We start from the raw sequence: 17171 nt of genomic DNA, 5'->3' as shown, positions 1-17171 counted from the left end.
TAAGTTAAGTTCTGTATCAGGTAAGGGCTCAGCTGAAATAACCTGCTGCTTCAAGGGTGACATGGCTGACAAACACAGGAAGGAACACCTGTGTTTCTTACACCCAGATCTGTACTAGTAGGGAGACAATTCCAGAGTAGGAAGAGGTGACACTGCAGCTTATTAAGTTTTCACTGTGGGGGGCAGGGAAACCAGTAATGAATTTAAAATCTGCCTGTTAGCAGTGGTTAGAAAAAGAGGTGTTTTGAGAGAGTTGTCTGCTTGTTTTTGTCTCTGGCAACAGCATTTAGTATGCTTTAACCACTCAGATGAGAACTGCCACAGAATCTTGAGGCACTTTTTACAATAGTCCCTAAACTGGCTGAATTCCTGTTTTTCACTGACAGAGTGTGCCCAAATACCTGGTAGTCTGAGCTGGAAATGCACACACTCTAGTGTATTCGTTTTCATTCCTCAGGAAATGGCAGCATCTTTAATATTCTTCTTCAGTGTTACAAAAATAAGGAAGCATGAAATTATGGGTGGAGAAGAAATTCTGAAAGACAGGCTGAATAATGAACTTCAGATTTGGTTTTCTCAGAAAGGCATTACCATCTGCTGCGCTACTGAAGCTCTGTGCTGTCATGACTCCTGGTCTATAAGAGTGTGCTGCCACAGAGATGAGAACCTGGTTGTATCTCAGTTCACTGCCTTCCTCTGGTGGGGACCTAGAAGTGTGAATCACTAGTGCTACAGCAATTGGTAGCTCACAGGAGCTCTGTGGATTGGTATCCCGAGCCTTAAATGCTAACGAAGTGAGCAGGTGGAATCCACATGTACATTTCTGATGCAAATATTTCAATGTCTTAAATGATTGGAAGGCAGGAATTACATTTGTGAAATGAAGTTGGTTTTCGTTGACTTCGTTGTGAATAGAAGTCAGGTAAATCTGGTGCAGTGTATTGGTGATCATGGATTGTAGGTGACAAGAAGCACATTTTAGCACATCTTAGTTGAGGTCTCAACCATAAAGGTGATACTAGTAAGAGGAAAGACTCCAGTATCGACCCTTTTGTATGGAGACAAGAGAGAAGATGAAGTGTAGGCAGGGAAGTAATTTCTGTTCATCTTTACTGGCAGACTCCTTTGTCATTGGTGTATCCCAAAGTATAAGCATTTTGTCTGTGCTTGTATGTGGTTTTATATTTTACTACTTGTCTTGCATGTGGAGTGAAGAAAGCAGAAAATAGATTTACTGACAATAGGGCGTTGGGAAAGAATTAAATGTTTACCCACTTCTATTAGTTGTAGCCAGGAGCACTGGAAACTTGTATGTAAAAAGCAGCTTGCTCGTCCCACAGTTGTGGCCTTTCTGTAAAGCATCAGGGATCCTCATAATCTATGTACAGTTCTCATTTAAAAATACATTTAAATAACTTAATTTCAAAGAAGCTCTTCCAAATGTGAATGGGGCCTTCTCTGTGCAGGAGATTTCTAAACAAAGCTTTAGAGCTTTTTGACTGGCCATCCTCAAGCACAATCTTTTTTTGTAAGATTTAAATTGCCTGTTATTGTAGAGGTGCCAAACTCTTGCTAAATTCTCAATAGTGAGTGGGTGCAATCCATTTATATGTCATTTTAGCTTGAACCTTTCTAAGCTGTGCTGCTAAAAAGGTTGTTAAGATTCTCCAAAATTTTGGAGGAGAGTTGTTGTGCTATTGGTATTTTGTTTTGCTAACTTAAGCTGAACCAATTTTCTTAAACTTAGACTAATTCCAGATGTTTGTCACTTGAGCTGTATTCCCTTACCTTCATTAGAATAATGCTACTAACAAGTAAATTTATTCTGCTCCATGCCACTGAGTTTAAAATTATTTATATTTGATTACAACTAGGCAAAAATGCAGACTTAAAAGTATTTTTCCTGATTTTTGGGGGAAAAAAAGTTATTTCCTTTTTTTATCTTTCATCTTTCATATTCAGTTTGATAAGAGGTTAATTTCTGAAGGTAAGAATTCATGACTTTCTTTTATATAATATGGGTTATTAGAATTGTGTTCTGTCTTTTGTAAGACCTTTTTAAATAAAAAGACTTCACAGTTTTTCCATTTCATTCTTAAAATAAGCATTACCCTGAATCCTTTGATCAGTGAATAAGTAAAAATAATACATCAACTATAATAGTAGTGTGCTACCATTCATAACAAAGGAAAGCTCTCCAAACACTGCCATGCAAACCGAGTTCATAAAAAGCTATCTAAACATAATGCTTTGTGCAGTAGCCAGACTGGGGTAGGAATGACACAGGCAAAACTGGGACACTTAGTGATGGTGGTGGGAGAATTCCTTAAAATCATGGAATCATAGGATAGTTTGGAGTGGAAGAGGCCTTAAAGATCACCTCGTTCCAACCCCCCTGCCACGGGCAGGGACACCTTCCAATAGACCAGGTTGCTTGAAGCCACATCCAACCTGGTCTGGAACTCTTCCACAAATGGATCATCCACAATTTCTCTGGACAGTTCCAGTGCCTCACCCTCACAGTAAAGAATTTCTTTCCAACATCTAATCTAAGTCTCCCTTCTTTAGTTTAAAGCTGTTCCCTCTTGTTCCGTCACTACCTGCCCATGGAGAAAGTCGCTCTCCATCATTTTTTATAAGTCTGTTTTAGGTACTGGAATGGGCTGTGAGGTCTCCCTGGAACCTTCTCTTCTCCAGGCTGAACAACCCCAGCTCTCTGTCTGTCTTCATAGGAGAGATGCTCCTGTTCTCTGATCATCTTTGTGGCTTTATAGAAAGCAGATTTTAAACTTTTTTCTTTTCAAAAATAAATTTTCATCTGTCTGTCCGTTATAAACCTAGTTATATAACCTCAATATATTTTTTAATTAGAGAAATAAGTTCTGAAAGAGGGTAGATTAATTTCCCTAGATTTAGAAAGATGAGTAAAAATAAAACTGAAGTATGATGAGTATTCGTGTAATAATTTTAGAAACTACAGCAAGATTATAACTAGTTTTTTTTCCTGAAAGAATGTTGCTCTGCAGAGACAAGAAATGGAGAAGAGAGGTTCTCTCTGTGAAGCATATTTTGCCTGAGGTTATGGAAGAAGCCAGGAAAGGAGTTTGAGTTTCCTGAATCATAAACCCATCTTTTTTTAGCTAATCTAAACTATGCTACTCTTACCCTGTTGGGCTCTGAGTGGTTTTTCTTTGTTGTCAAAGGAAATATTTTTCAAACAATTGCATACACTTAGCTGGACTCTGTGTATAGGATAGTCTTCATGGACAGAGCACTTTGGCAAAAAGTTATTAATGAACCTTCATTGTTAAAGATTGGATCCCAGCCAGCTGCTTAGTGATTAAAGTTTAATTGCATGATGATTAGTTTTCATTAGTAAGTAATTAGCATTTAACAGTAGTCTTGTATTGCTAAAGCTATGGACAAGCTTAAGTGGCTTGAGCCATGTTGAGGGAGAAGGTCTGTAGCTGGAGATGTGGGCACAGAGCTGTTCAGGGAAAATGGGAATGAGAATTCTGATGTTAGTTGACCTCATCAGCTTGTTCCTGCTGCAGCATTAAGCCAGAAGGAGGGACGAGAGTGGGAAATAGAACAGAACAGCCTGGATATAGGGCACAGAGAGTGGCTGTGGATTAGCCCATGTGTAGAGTTACCAAACAAAATCCTCTTCCTGAAAAGGCCCTTTGAAGTTTTGAGTTGCTCTTGCAGCAATGCTGTTTTTCATAGTCTTGTCCCTTTCCTGCCACAACTAAAACTCTTTTTTCAGAGTTCCCCCCTGAATTGGTAAAATTCCCATTTTTACTGTGATAGCAGTCCTTGATTGCTTTGTGCCACAGTGGGGTAAATTAGGAGAAAGATGAGTGCAGGGCAAGGGCTGAGGGAAGTGAAATGGATGAGGGTAGAGGGAGGTAGGAGTATAGCAAAAGGTCAAGTCTCCTTTGCTGTTAAAAGAGCAAAAAGTGTCCCATGTAAACCACTTCTGATTCACTGAGGAATCTGTTGTGAAGGTGAAATAGGGTGATAATTTCATGTAGGCTAAATTAGGGTTGTTAGAAGCCATTCTTCTCATCCACGCCTCTCCTCTGACAGCAATAGTGCTCTGTGACTGAACCAAGTTAGGTAGCTGATCTGGCCAAGAAAATTCCCCCCCACCTCCCAGTTTCCATTTTTATCAAGCTAATTTTTTGGCTGGACTAGCTCTCTTGACTTTCCATGTCAGTACAGATACAGAGAAATGCTGGGCGTAGGAGGGGGCAGCAGGTTGTGCAAGAACGAACTGATGTCTGAAAATGATTTGAAAGTGAGTGGCCTGGTCAAGATCATGGCTTCAGATAGAAAGTTTTTCCAGAATGATATTACTAAGTATCCAAAGTAGCAAATTCAAAAAAAGTTTGTCTAAGATGGTTCTCAAATGTATATATTTATTACTGATGGCAAGTACATCCATCTAGTTGTCTAGGCATATGAAAAGGTGGGGGTTTTTTCTTTATTATTGTGATTATTCCACAGTTTAGAAGCACCAGGGACTGGATGCGCCCTCCCCTCTGCTGACCTAATTTGCCAGCTGGAGTAGCCTGAAGCAGACATTTCCCTTCAGTTAAAAGGAGTAGAGTAGCTACAGTTTCTTTTGAGAAATTCTGACAGTGCTCAGGGTGTGACTTCAATGGTGTAGATCTACTTAATCTATCTTCAGACTTGCTGAACTGTTGGTAAGAGGAGGCACACCAGTGTAGGACTTGTCATAAACCTCAAGGACTTGGCCAGCCCTGCTCAAGGCACAAAGATGGTTCTGAGGCACACAGCCCACTCAGGGCTCTGCGAGCTGCAGCTGCACTGTTTGTCACCACCTGAGCTACCAGTGGTAAAAATAGATTGTGTGTGTGTTCCTGAGGCCTGGCTGCACAACTGATTGTAGCATAAATACACTTAGGTCTTATCTCAACCAGCTGATTGTTGTCTTGTGTAGTAAGCTTTCTTTTTGTTTGAGAAAATACTAAAGGTTAGTGTTAAAAACTGGTTGAACAGTCTTCACTTACTAATGACTTCCCCCCCCCATTTCTAGCTTCTTGCATGTTTTCTTTTGTGCTTAGGAGACCAAACTCTGCTGTACGTCTCTTTCCCATGGCTACTCATTTCACAAAATGGTTTTGTTGTTACTTTGCACTAGACTGCTGTTAATTGCAGCTTTTCTTGCGCCTCCAACTCCTTTACTCTTACTGAGAACTCATGCTTGCTAAGTTTCAGAAAGTTACTGACGATTAAAGGCGACTGACCAGCTTCATAAAAGACATACTGCTAGGGGAGGGGAAGGAGGAGGAGGGTGTCTTGGCATGAATCTCTGAAATGGGGACTTTCTCTAAAGGATACTGCTGCTCAATGTGAAACTTCAAAGGAAGGTAAAAAAGGTGGGTGGGCATGGGAGGGAAAGGCAAGTTCATGTACTCGAGTTCAGATTTGAGAGCTGTGAACTTTTCAGACTTCGTGCTTGTGCTGTCAAAAATTGACTGCATGGCCTTTGACAAGTCATTTAGTTATTCTGTAAAGCAGGCTCTAAGACCACTTATTTTGTGACATTTGTAGGGTGCTTTGAAAACTGAAAGTACAGTGTATGTTTAAGTTGTCAGTTGTTCTCGGTTAAATTGGAATATTAGGGAGCTGATATGAGGTTTCATGTTTTAGTTGCATAGATGTAATGGGGGGAAGCTAAATTTAAAGTTTGTTCATGTATCACTTAGAATTGGGTCCAAAAAAATAATAAAAATGTTTTGTTACATATTCTTTTGCTGTTAGCTTTCCCTTTTCTTGTTGAAAGTTAAAATGATGAAGCTACTAACAGCAATGTACTGGTACCATATGTAAATTCCTTATATTGTTAAGTGTTTTCTGGAGGACTAACTCTTCACATTAAATTGAATCACTAAAATTTCAAGGTTGACACAATTCATAACTGGTGCTTTCCAGAAAACCGACATTATTTTATTTTTAATGTTCATTTTAGGAAATCATTTAGATTAGAAAAATCCAATACTCACATTATAGGTACATAAAACTCTTTTACAAGGTTTTAATGCAGTCTTAACTCCTATACTTTAATTATTCCTCCCTTGAAGTGTCATATGTTATCACTGGGGAACGTAAGGATTCTTTAGTGATGCCACATGGTACTGTTCTTCTAAGCAGAAACTTTCAGAGGCAGAAACTTTCCCCTTTCCTGGGGAACAGGAGTTGTGAATAGTTACCAATAAATTCAGTTTCCTGGACAAATAGCTTCAAGGATAATGCCAAAAGAAGAATTGTCTGTTCTGAAGCTGTCTAACAAAGAAGACTTTAGTGCTGACTTCCACTTCTGCTTTTGGGCTAGAGCCTCCAGAAGATGAAGGAATAAGGAGTGCAAAGAGGGTGTGTTTATGTAGAGTAAAAGAAAAACAAAACAAAAATGCCTATATCCTTCTATTTCTGCCTCAGGTGAAAAAAAGATTGAAATTTCTCTTAGATCTTTCACAGTGACTTATTTCTAGCAATCTATGGCTCATCCTAATCCTTTTTTCTTAGTATAGATTGATCTAGATTTATAAAACTGAAGGGGTGACTTGCAAATGGATAATGTTTTTGCCTTTACCATGATTCAGCAGTGTTCTGAGCCCAAAAGATCTTCATTAGTCCTCTTTCCCTTCAGATCTGGGGAGAACCACATCTAATCCTTAGCTGGAGGAAGTTCTTCCCCTAGGAGAACCACATTAAGTCTGTCCTTTAAGGAGACTACTGACTACCTCAGCTGCTTTGTAATATCCAGCTGGAATGCCATCCAGTCTTGGACTGCTGCTATTTATATTTTCTGCCTCTTCTAAAGTGCTGCTAGCTCATACAGTGTTTTCCTGTGTTGTGTGTCTGGCAAGCCTACAAATCCTACATATTCTTGAATAAATTCAGTTTACAATTCATGAAAGTACCTATTATTGCAATGGGCAGTTTAAGTAGCACATATATCATTATGGTTTGTAGGGTTTTTTCCTGATGATTATTGAATAGTGAAGGAACATATTCTTGTCTAAACCCATCCAGATTTTTGGCCAGCAGACATTATTTTACATAGAGCACCTCTATATCTGAGGACATTTCATCAATATGTTTTAATAATTTCTCTAGTTTTCCTCTACTGTGATTATTTATTGCTATGGTTCATGAGCTTGTTTGTTGTTCTTTTTAAAACACTGATATGTGACTTGATAGCTTATCACTAAAAAGAGGTGTCCTGACTCACAGGCATTTCTCCTTCCACAAGTATTGCCTTTACCTCTTCTCTTGGATTCATTCACCTGCTGTTGTTGCTTATTTTTGGCTGCTTTTCCTCAGTGGTAGCAACAGCCACCAGTGACCTCAGGAATACTGGTGTACCCTTTGTTACTTCTTATTATAGCTCTGCTGCCAACTACTGCTTCAGTGGTTTTCTGGAGGCGCTGTCCTCTTCTTACTCTTTCTCTAATGGTATTGAATAGTATTTTTGTTTGCTACCCGTTTTCTAGAGAGACAAGTTGTTTATTTTCCAGTTAAGATGAGCTAAACTGTCATTTTCACATACCTACTTCTTTCACATTCATCTGCCAACCTTCTCTTTTCTTATACCTCAAAGAGAAGTTACTTGTCATTATTTTATCTGCCCTTATCCTACTGCTTTTTCTTCTTTCAGTTTCAAGAACTTAAGATCCTCTTCCAATCAGTGCACCCTGGCTAATTTTATAATTTCCTAAGTGAAGTGCTTCACTTTCAAACCCCTGCACATTTACGTTTGTTTTCCTTCACGCATTTCTTCAAAGCCCTTCTTGTCTGGGATTTGTGCTGAATAATTGGATATGCTTTGCCTGCTGCTGTGATGGACTCTGCCCAATGCTGCTGGCTCAGTCTCACCATTCCTGTTTCATCCCTTTGCATCCACCAACGCTTTGTTCTGTGTTTCCAAAGTGTCTTGCCCAGTGGGACTCTATTTATGTGAGGGCTTGCACAGATTATTACAGGTAATGAAAATTATGTATTTCTGTCCAGTGTTACAAGTCTCTGAGTCATTGGCAGGGGTGGATTTGTGCTGTACCCTTTCTCCTGTCAGGTTGTGTCAATATGTAATATCTTGTCAAAATATTTTCCATTTACAGTTTTCTTTGATCAAAAGCATCTCCTTATTTTTAAGCCTTTATAAAGATTTCATTTCTGTTGAATTCACTGCTCCTAATAACACAGTGATTATTATGTCCTTAACAAGCCAGTCCTTTTTTTTTCCTTTGAGCCTTTTAGTAAATACTAAGCATCATCTCTTTTTTCTTTGATTAGAGAAAAGCTGTTTCTGTCATGCAGTTTTGCCTCTTGAAAACAAATTCCTTGAGTTTATTGCATTTTCTTGTTTACGTCAGGTTTTTTCCATTTTTGTGGCGTTCCAGACATTGATATTCAAAGCTTTGCTTTACGGGGATGGGGGGGGCTTCTGGTAATTACTTAATTTATCCAGAACCTCTTCCCTTTCGGTGAGGATGTTGCTTTGTTTTAAAGTAACTGTGTGCTGTTGTTTTATAGTGTACTTGGTAGGCCTTGCACTAAAAAGAAATTCACTGTATCTTTGGGTATTTCCTGTAATCAGTATCCAAGATGGCCGGGAAAGAAATCTAGTGCTGCCAGAAAATCCAACTGGAGTAAATGCTCTCTCTTGCTTACTATGCTCTTCCCTCAACTCTGTGACTCCTTTTCACATAATCACTGCTTGAAAATTTGAATTTCTTCTTCCTCTTTTGTCTGCTTTTCTATCTTTCAGACCTTTTTGTAACTAAATTGCATTTATTGTTGCATGTTTAATTCCCAAAATGAATAGTCAAGATAACATAAACTGTATAATTTTTTCTGCTAGACTTGCATACTTTAACAAACTCAAATCTCTATCCTTAAAAGTGCTTTTCTGAAATGTTTCTCTCATTCAGGGTAGCTGTTTGTCATCAAAGGAAATAAGATTTACAAATTTCTTGGCTTCTTGGACTTGGTAGTCTATGTATTATTTTAATATTTTTTAAAATATGAAATGGCTACATAGGTGTGTACTTAGCCTGCTTAACTGACATTAACGTGCTTTTTCAGCACCATTTAAAATTACTGGTTTTGTTATTTTGCTAAATCTGTTTTAGTTAACCATTTACTCTTGAAGGATCTAATATCAATTCTGGTTCAGTTACACTTGGTCTTTATTTAATTTGTTTTTTTTCTCCTTCCATTGTTTGAGAGGCAGGGAGGGTTCATCCCCCTTCAAGTCTTACTCAGCTTTTCACCAGTCTCATATGTTCATGCACATTTAAGCCTTTGATCACTCTACCAAGTGAACAAAACAGGCTTGTAAGGAGTACTGAACATGAATTTATCACTTAGATTGAATTTCAGCCCTTTTATATAGTGTTACAATTTAGCTCAACCTTCATGTTATGGAGGTAAGACTGAAGAGTCTTAAAAACTTGTAACCTAACAGTAATATTTGTGTGCCTGCATTCTTTTTAATAATCACATGGGTTTTCTGTTGTTCATTGTGGAATTTTACAATCTTGTGGTCTTCAGAAGAACTACCATTCCACACAGGTGCCAAAGTCTGTTTTGTGGTGGTGTCCTGCCTCCAGCGATGGCCACCTCTTCACCACTCCATACATTTGGAGATTTGTAGTAAACCAGGCATGTGCAGAATGATAACGCAGATTTTCTCCCTCCTTTCGGCAGTCACAGCTTTAGAGTCGTTGCTTTAGTATCCCTGTGTTTACCAGGCAGAAGTATCCCTATCCTTGATGAACTTGTTTTTGAACTTGCTTATCTTTTTGCCAGTGCAGCATTCTTGGGCAGTGACTTTTGTAGTTCAGTTACTAGTTGAGTGAAAAAAGCGTATTTATTTTACATTTAAACCTGCTCGTCCTTCTTGGAAATGGCTAAGAATCATTCCCTTATGCACATCGTGTTTGATTTTGTAGGTCTCAATTGCCTTTCAGTTACCTCTTTTCCAAAATACTTAGACTTTTTCAAATGGAAGCTCTTTACGTTCCTGGTTAGTTTTCTCTGTGGTCTGTCTGTTCATTTTTTTCTAATCAGTTGTGTTCTTTTATTAATAGAGTAATCAGAACTGTGCACAACATTAAGATGTCAGGATACTACAAGAGTAACAGGTAGACATAATGAAGATTTTGGTTTCATTATGGATTTCTTTTTTTAATAACTGCTTATATTCTGGCTGTCTTTTTTTGTTTTGTGGTTACAGGGATTGCATGATGTTTCTGTCCACGATGACTACTAATACCTTGCTATGAATAGTAAAAGCTAATTTATAGTCTGTCATCATGTGTATATATAGGTGAAAATATTTTCACCACATATATCACTTTGCACTTAACAACGTTAATTTTCATCTCCATTCTGTCATACAGTTATCCAGATTGTGAGATGGTTTTGCAGCTTTTTACTGTTAGTTTGAGATCTGACTACCCTGGATAATTTTACAACCTTCACAAGTTTTCACACCTTATTGTTGACCCCTCCTTTCAAGAGTCTCTTTAAGTGCAGTTGAATAGATTAAGTGTCTGCATAGGACCTTACAATTATTGCTCGCAAACCATTCCTTGTTAAAACAAAACATTTCTGTTCTTTTTACTTTCTATTTTTCCTTCTAGTTGAAGGAAATAAAATGCTCTGTTCTTAATTTCAAGTGCTTCTGTGGTAGTTTAATCAGTTTTGTATGTATTGAATAGGATTTTCCATTTTTAAGACATTTTCCAGCTCTTAAATTTCTTGTTGTGGTTTTTTTTTCCATGCCATCCATTTTGAGCTGCAGCTTCTCTTTGTGCTTGAGCAGCCTGTGCAGCACTGCAGTTCTGACTTTTTACTGTGTTTCCTAATGCAGCTTTATTAGTATGGCATCTTCCAGATCATTGATTTGTCTGTTTGCTGAAATCTTGGAATCTAAATTTGTCCTTTGTTTCTTGACTTGAAGATAGCTGCCCAATTTTACTTCAAGACTAGTTTTCTGTATTATGTACTTGATTCGGTTGCTTCAGGAGTATATCATCTTTGGGAAGAGATACCTTTTTATAATGCCAGTTTAAAGGTTTTTACCCTTATAATTGTGGGGTTCATTCTACTGATATTCTCTGCCTGTTTTTTTGATAATTTAAAATTGTTTGTCAGGAAATGGAAACTAATAATTCTGTATCCTTCAATACTAGTTGTTATCTCTAGCCCCACTCACATAAGCCAATTTTTTCATTAACCAGAATCTGCACATCAGAGTGCACATCTTTTCCTCTCGTGTTTCCTAAAAATATCTAACCCCTCCCAACTTTATTCATCTCAGTCCCTTTTTGCAGCAGTGTTCCAGAATCACTTATTCCTTTCTCCCGTAGCAAGCAGTACAAATATTTTTTTAGCTTTTCTTGTAGCTTATTGGAGTAAGTTCTCTCTCTGCATCCCGCTTTCCAGGAAAGAGAATGCGGCTGCCTGCTGCTTCTGTTGCCCTTTCGCCTGAATATTAAATCCAAGCCTCTGCCGAGCCTGCCAACTGTTTAATCAGAAATAGTCAGAAGGCCCTCCTTCCTAATATTGCAGCTGACTCTGAAATCCTCATTATCTTACATCTGCATTTGTGCAGTGCAATTATACAGAAGCAATTATTTTCCTAAAAGCTTACCATTTAAACAGACGGAGAGAGTATGAAAAATGCACATAACATGTAAAGCAAAGACTTGCACCTATATTAATTAATCCCACATATATTTTATTTTTTGCTCGCCTTTCTTTGTTAGTAACCTTCAGTTGTTGCTTTCCATTTTATTCCACTTATGCACTGTTGACACTGGTATGCAAGAAGGGGAAAAAACAAGGAGATGCCTGGAAAACAAAGCAAAGGAAAAGGAAAACAAAGGAAAGGAAAAAGAAAACAAAGAGCAAAGGAAAAACTGGTCATTGGAAGAGAGGAGATCAGAGTGAGGTCTGGGTGTGGGGCGCAGGTGAGCAAAGTAAAAGAAGAAACCCATCAGCAAGAAAAGGCTCTTTGGATTATAGACAGCAGAAAATATGATACAGTTGCATCTGTCGTGAATGTGCTTGCTAATTGTTCAGCAAGAAAAATAGTGGAGGAGTTGTCTGAAAACACCTTATATTAGTGTTAGGCAAAAGCAATTAATTTCTGCTTCTAAGCAACTGTTCCTGTGGATGCCCAGAATATGTTGGAAGGGCTTGTCTGGCGGCTCCTCTCACCAGTAGGATACCAGTACTCCAGTATTATCCCTGTCAGTGCAGAGCCAAAGCGAGGAGGTGAGTGTTTTCATTGAGCAGCTTGGGGCACTTCTTTCACAAGCCTAAGACTTGTGCTTGGTTGGGAGGAAGAAGATAGGTTGGTAGGTAGGTAGCTCAGGGCATGTTTGTTTTAACACCTATGTGGAGTTGGGAACAAATCTGAGGAAAGCAAAAAAATGTACTCAAGAAACAGACTCCTATTTATTTATGTACAGCAGTGTGGTATCAGAATTTTGAGTCTACTCTTTTTAGTAGTGAAAGAATACAGTTTTCAAGGGGGGAAAAGCCAACCTTAAAGCAAAAGAAATATAGCTGGTAGATGGTGGAGCATATTAAATGAATCAGAGCCACTCTGCTGCTGCTGTGGTAGCTGTCCCCCAGCTCTTCACACTTCCAGGTTGGGTGTTACTTCATTTTGGTAGACAGAGAATGATGAGCTGTAGCAAAGAAGAAATGGGCTGCTAATAGTGTGGAGAGGTAGAGACAATGTATCTGGCTCTAATACTATTGATAATTTAGTTCAAGGGATGGAGTGTGTTTTCTAAATGGCACTTTTCAGTCTCTCCAGCCTGTTCTAAGTGAGATATATGTGCCTTGTGGCCAGAGATGAATTGTGGAGATAGGACCTCTGAATCAATCTTCGCTGTGTGGTCTCTTTTTTCCTTCTTTTTATTTTTTTTTTTTTAATTTAGGCCAGGAGTTGATTAGATGCCTGGCAATGATTACTGTCCATTGGCACCTCCCGTTGGGAGCACACTCCAAGTACCAGCCTTCAGCTCTTTCAAGCAGGGGAGGTTAAGCAGGCTGCTTACTGAGCAAAAGGAATTTCTCTTCCCTTGAGAGCTTGAGTGCTGTTTCCCTGGCTAAGAATGCTATAATTCCTTTACAAGTGACAAGCAGGCTGCTACCATCTGCTGGCAAATGGCTGTTGGATGGTGGAGTTTGGGTGAAAATATGCTCATGGACCAAAGAGAACGATTAGTGGTCATTATGCCCAATTCACACATTTCCTGTAGGAAGTTCTGTGGTTTTATTTTGTTTTTAGAATGTTTACTAGTTGTAGTGTACATAAATTCATAAGGGTTCTAACCAAAACCACAGAAAGTACCAGTAGGAACTGTGCATCTTTTTACCTTTTAAAGCACAGCAGCAATGTCTTGTAAAAGAAGACTGAGACCATCCAGAATTTTTTAAGCACTTTATTCTGTCTTTAGGGAAACACCTGGGTGTATTTGGAAACCATGTGGCATTACATGATGATAGTGTCTTTCAAAGATTAGGTGATAGATTCATAAGATGTTTTAGAACCATGCAGCTTTGTAGTGTGTCTGCTTTGTGCAGTCACTGTGTGGTGTGTCAAGAAGGAACAACTCAAAAGAAAAGAGTAGTTATTGTGTATGTGGTTCCCTCAGCTTCCCCGGAAAGCAGCAGATGGTCGAGGGTCCCGGGAGGTAGAAGAAATGGGGCCATTAGACTGTCAGTGGCTTGTGAAAAGCAGAAGCATCTGCCAGAATGGAGACTTGTTCAGCAGCAGGGGAGCCAGCAGCAGCAGATGATCTCTGCCTTGAGCCGTCAGTGGCATAGTAGTCCTCTGGGGAATTGCTATTGTGGGTGTGTAGCTGCAGGTAACCTTGGTAAAAATCTCAATTGGTCTGCCAGGCTGAAAAAAGGGGAAAGGAAGGCTTGGTGCTCATGCCCTGGCATCTTACCTACCCACTTTCACTGTCTAATCGCTCTAACTACAACCAGTTTGAAAGCATTCCGTACCCATTCTCTGTTGAAAATTCGGCAAAATGCCTGTCATGTTTTTGCTGTAAGTTTCAGAATAGCAACATGAACCATGCAAGATGCAGCAAAGAAGAAGTTCAAAGTATAAATTAACTTTTGGGAAAGTACAAAAAATTTTGCTAGGGGTCTTGTTTTCAGTTGTGTCACACAACGCACTCTTAAGACATGCCTTTTTAGTGTTAAGAAATATTTTATACGGCTGCTGCTTAATCTCTGCTGCTGTAGTTCCTATGCTCTAATTGAGTGCTCTGTACAGGACACAGTGTTCTGGGGAAGAATGACCTTCTGTTGCAACGGTGTGATGGTACTTAAAAGATGAGATAAAGTGGGGAGGACAGAATGCCTCTTAGGAACAAAACTAGAAATTCATATCTGCATTCAAAAAGAATAGTCAATTTGGGTTCTGTCCTCTTAGAATGATTAATCTCAGTCAGCCATATCTAAAAGCAAGAATAAAGCATACAGGTAAAGAGCTCTGGTTCAGAACTCCTCAAGCTGCACTTCTTGAGTACTTGGCATAGGTGAATCTTGGACTACTGCCAGTACATAATACCCTTCTAGAGTTCACTTCGTAGCCAGGAAAAAACATTCTCTATGGATAAAACTTGTTTTTACTCCCTTGGGAGAGTGAATTACATTGCAGTTTGGCTAGCAGTCCGTATATGTTGGTGTGCATTTCAATATTGCTTTAGACTTTTTTTTTTTCATCTTTGGAAACTAACGTTCACGTTCTGACAGGCAAAAATAAGCTGCTTGCATGTCTCTTTTTCTAGGCCTTTGGGACACTTCCCTTACATCGTAAGTACTGCAATAGTTTGTCATGATACACATTCAGTGCTTAGAAGATAGACACAGTTTAGTAGGGAGTGCTGAAGATCAGGCTCCGGATGCTTTGGCATACCCGAAAAGAGAAGGCGTTATTCAAGCCTGCAGTTGTAGATGTCACGAGAACTGACGTCTCACAAGCTTTTCTGTTAGTTGCATCTGCTTTGATTTGAAGAGGGCCACCTGGTTTATGGCTGGAGCTAGTTTTGCTTTCATCTTCACTCAGTCATTTAAATACAAACTATAGTCATCTTTGCGTAGCACAGAATACCAGGAAGATATTCCTGTCAGATATTCTCAGTGGTTTTGGAAATACTGTAATCAAACCCCTGTTTGCTATGCAGAGTGAGGAACTGTGCTGTGGCTCTTAGCTTTGGCCACATCTATTCTCCAGATCCCCACTGCAAGATGTATGCTGATCAGAGATGTGAAGGAGTGTGTTCTAGTGGATGTGGCCACCTTGGCAGATGAGCCTCCCCATGTGGTGAGAAAGCCGTGCTTTGTCCGGTGCCAGGTGCACTGCTGGGTCGAGCACATCTGTTCCGTGTGCTCTACAGGTGTAGCTTGCTGATAGCCTTAATAGAACACATGTAGTCTGACACCAGCTTTTCCAATAGGAAAAGTGTTTGTAGATCATGTCATCAGCTCACTGTGTGCACTCAGTGACCGAAGGCAGCTTCTCACAGCCTAAACTCAAGGTGAACTGTACCAGTTATATGAGGCCTTGTTCACCAGAATAAACAAAATTCCCATGTTTCTTAAGTATGACTCAAAAGTTATTGTAGGTTGTCTTTTGTTTTTCTGCCAGTAATTTATTTGCATTTTAATTTTTAAATAGTAGCAGGCTCTTAGCATTTGGTGAATTCTGCCAGATGTGGCTGTATCTTTTTAGAAAGGAAAAATGTCAACCTGTCAGAAATCAGTTTTCATCCGAATCTTAGATTAGTTAACAGAAATCGGTTACTGTGTACATTCAAGAAATAAAATTGCTGTCTGAATGAGATGCACTCTAGGCTTACTTCCTTAGGTCATTCCTTAAGTCATTCAAGATGAAGTAAATGGCTTTCATTCTGCTGCATTTCCATCTGTCTGATATTATGGTTAAATACATCACTGACTAGTTGAGCTAATGGGATTTAACTAATGAAAATTGAATGTGGTCATCAGATGAGTCTGAGCTACTTTGACAATAATTGTATGAGCATCCTTGTAGCACTGCAAGTGCTTCTTTTGGAGATGTGCCATTTCTGTGATGATGAAGTGTTTTCCCATCATGGCATCTTCCTGCTCCAGATAAACCTTTTCTGATCACCTGTGAAAAAGTGTTCAACTTGGCCTTGATCATCTTCAGCTGCTACTGATAATGAAAATGATGTAACCAAATTACTTTTATACTAATGGTGTCTTATAAATCATTATTTGTCATGCCAGTTCTCATTTTAAAGCTGCTGCAGATCCAAAAAAGCTCTTTTTCCTCCAATTTTAACACTGATGTCATTGTCAGGTACTGAAACGTGGGCCAGTAAAACAGCTTTGAGAGGTGTTTCAAGTTCTTTCTGAATGGCTGAGCGTTTCATATCTCTTACAGGGTTAGAACAACTGAAAAGTTTGTAGTTTGAAAGAGGTTATATTGTTACCTATTTGAAAGGCCTTTATTTGTATGGTGTGGAAAGATAGAGTCTAACACTGTGATTAGTCAAAAAACTTTTGCTGGAATGTGGTTGATTCCCAGGAAAATACAGGTATTCAGAAAGATGATTGCAATCTTCATTGCCATTTCTTGGTTTCCCTTTCAGAAATGTTCCCATTGCCAGGAACCAGGAGCCACCTTAGGCTGCTACAACAAAGGCTGCTCCTTCCGATACCATTACCCTTGTGCCATCGATGCAGGTAGGAACAAATGACATGTTAACTGTATTTCATGTTTATCCAAATCATATGACACTAAGTAATCTGGGGTACTTTACAAATTTATTCCCTTTCTGGTTTTCACCCTACTGTGAAGATAAAGTAATATAAATGGTGAGAAACGGCATCAGATAAACAGCCTACGGGAATGCACTGGGACAAGATGGAACTTGTAATGAAAAAGAATCTAGCTGAAAGTGCAGAAAAAGCCTGGTTTGGGGGAATGCAGCTACAGTGACTGAAATTTGACTGCGGTGTGAGAACTGATCGCTCTTTTCTTGCAAAAAATAGAAACCCTGTGTTAAAAGGGTGCAAGTTACCAGAAAATTCTCCTTCCTAAGAAGCAATTCAGC

The 17171-nt window shown here is 39.1% G+C and overlaps 1 protein-coding gene across 7 annotated transcripts in view; it reads left to right on the top strand.

Moving 5' to 3' along the window:
* Window positions 1–17171, top strand: part of TCF20 (transcription factor 20) — a 130188-nt gene that overhangs the window by 97874 nt on the left and 15143 nt on the right. For all 7 annotated transcript variants that reach the window (XM_064656682.1, XM_064656680.1, XM_064656683.1 and 4 more), the window contains one exon: window positions 16707–16800. In XM_064656682.1, coding sequence (XP_064512752.1) covers window positions 16707–16800 — 94 coding nt within the window. The remainder of the gene's footprint in view (window positions 1–16706; window positions 16801–17171) is intronic.

The sequence above is a fragment of the Pseudopipra pipra genome, chromosome 5 (genome assembly GCF_036250125.1).
Source record: "Pseudopipra pipra isolate bDixPip1 chromosome 5, bDixPip1.hap1, whole genome shotgun sequence".
Lineage (NCBI taxonomy): Eukaryota > Metazoa > Chordata > Aves > Passeriformes > Pipridae > Pseudopipra > Pseudopipra pipra.
The sequence above is the reverse complement of the archived record's forward strand: the minus strand, read 5'-3'. Positions and strand labels throughout refer to the sequence as shown.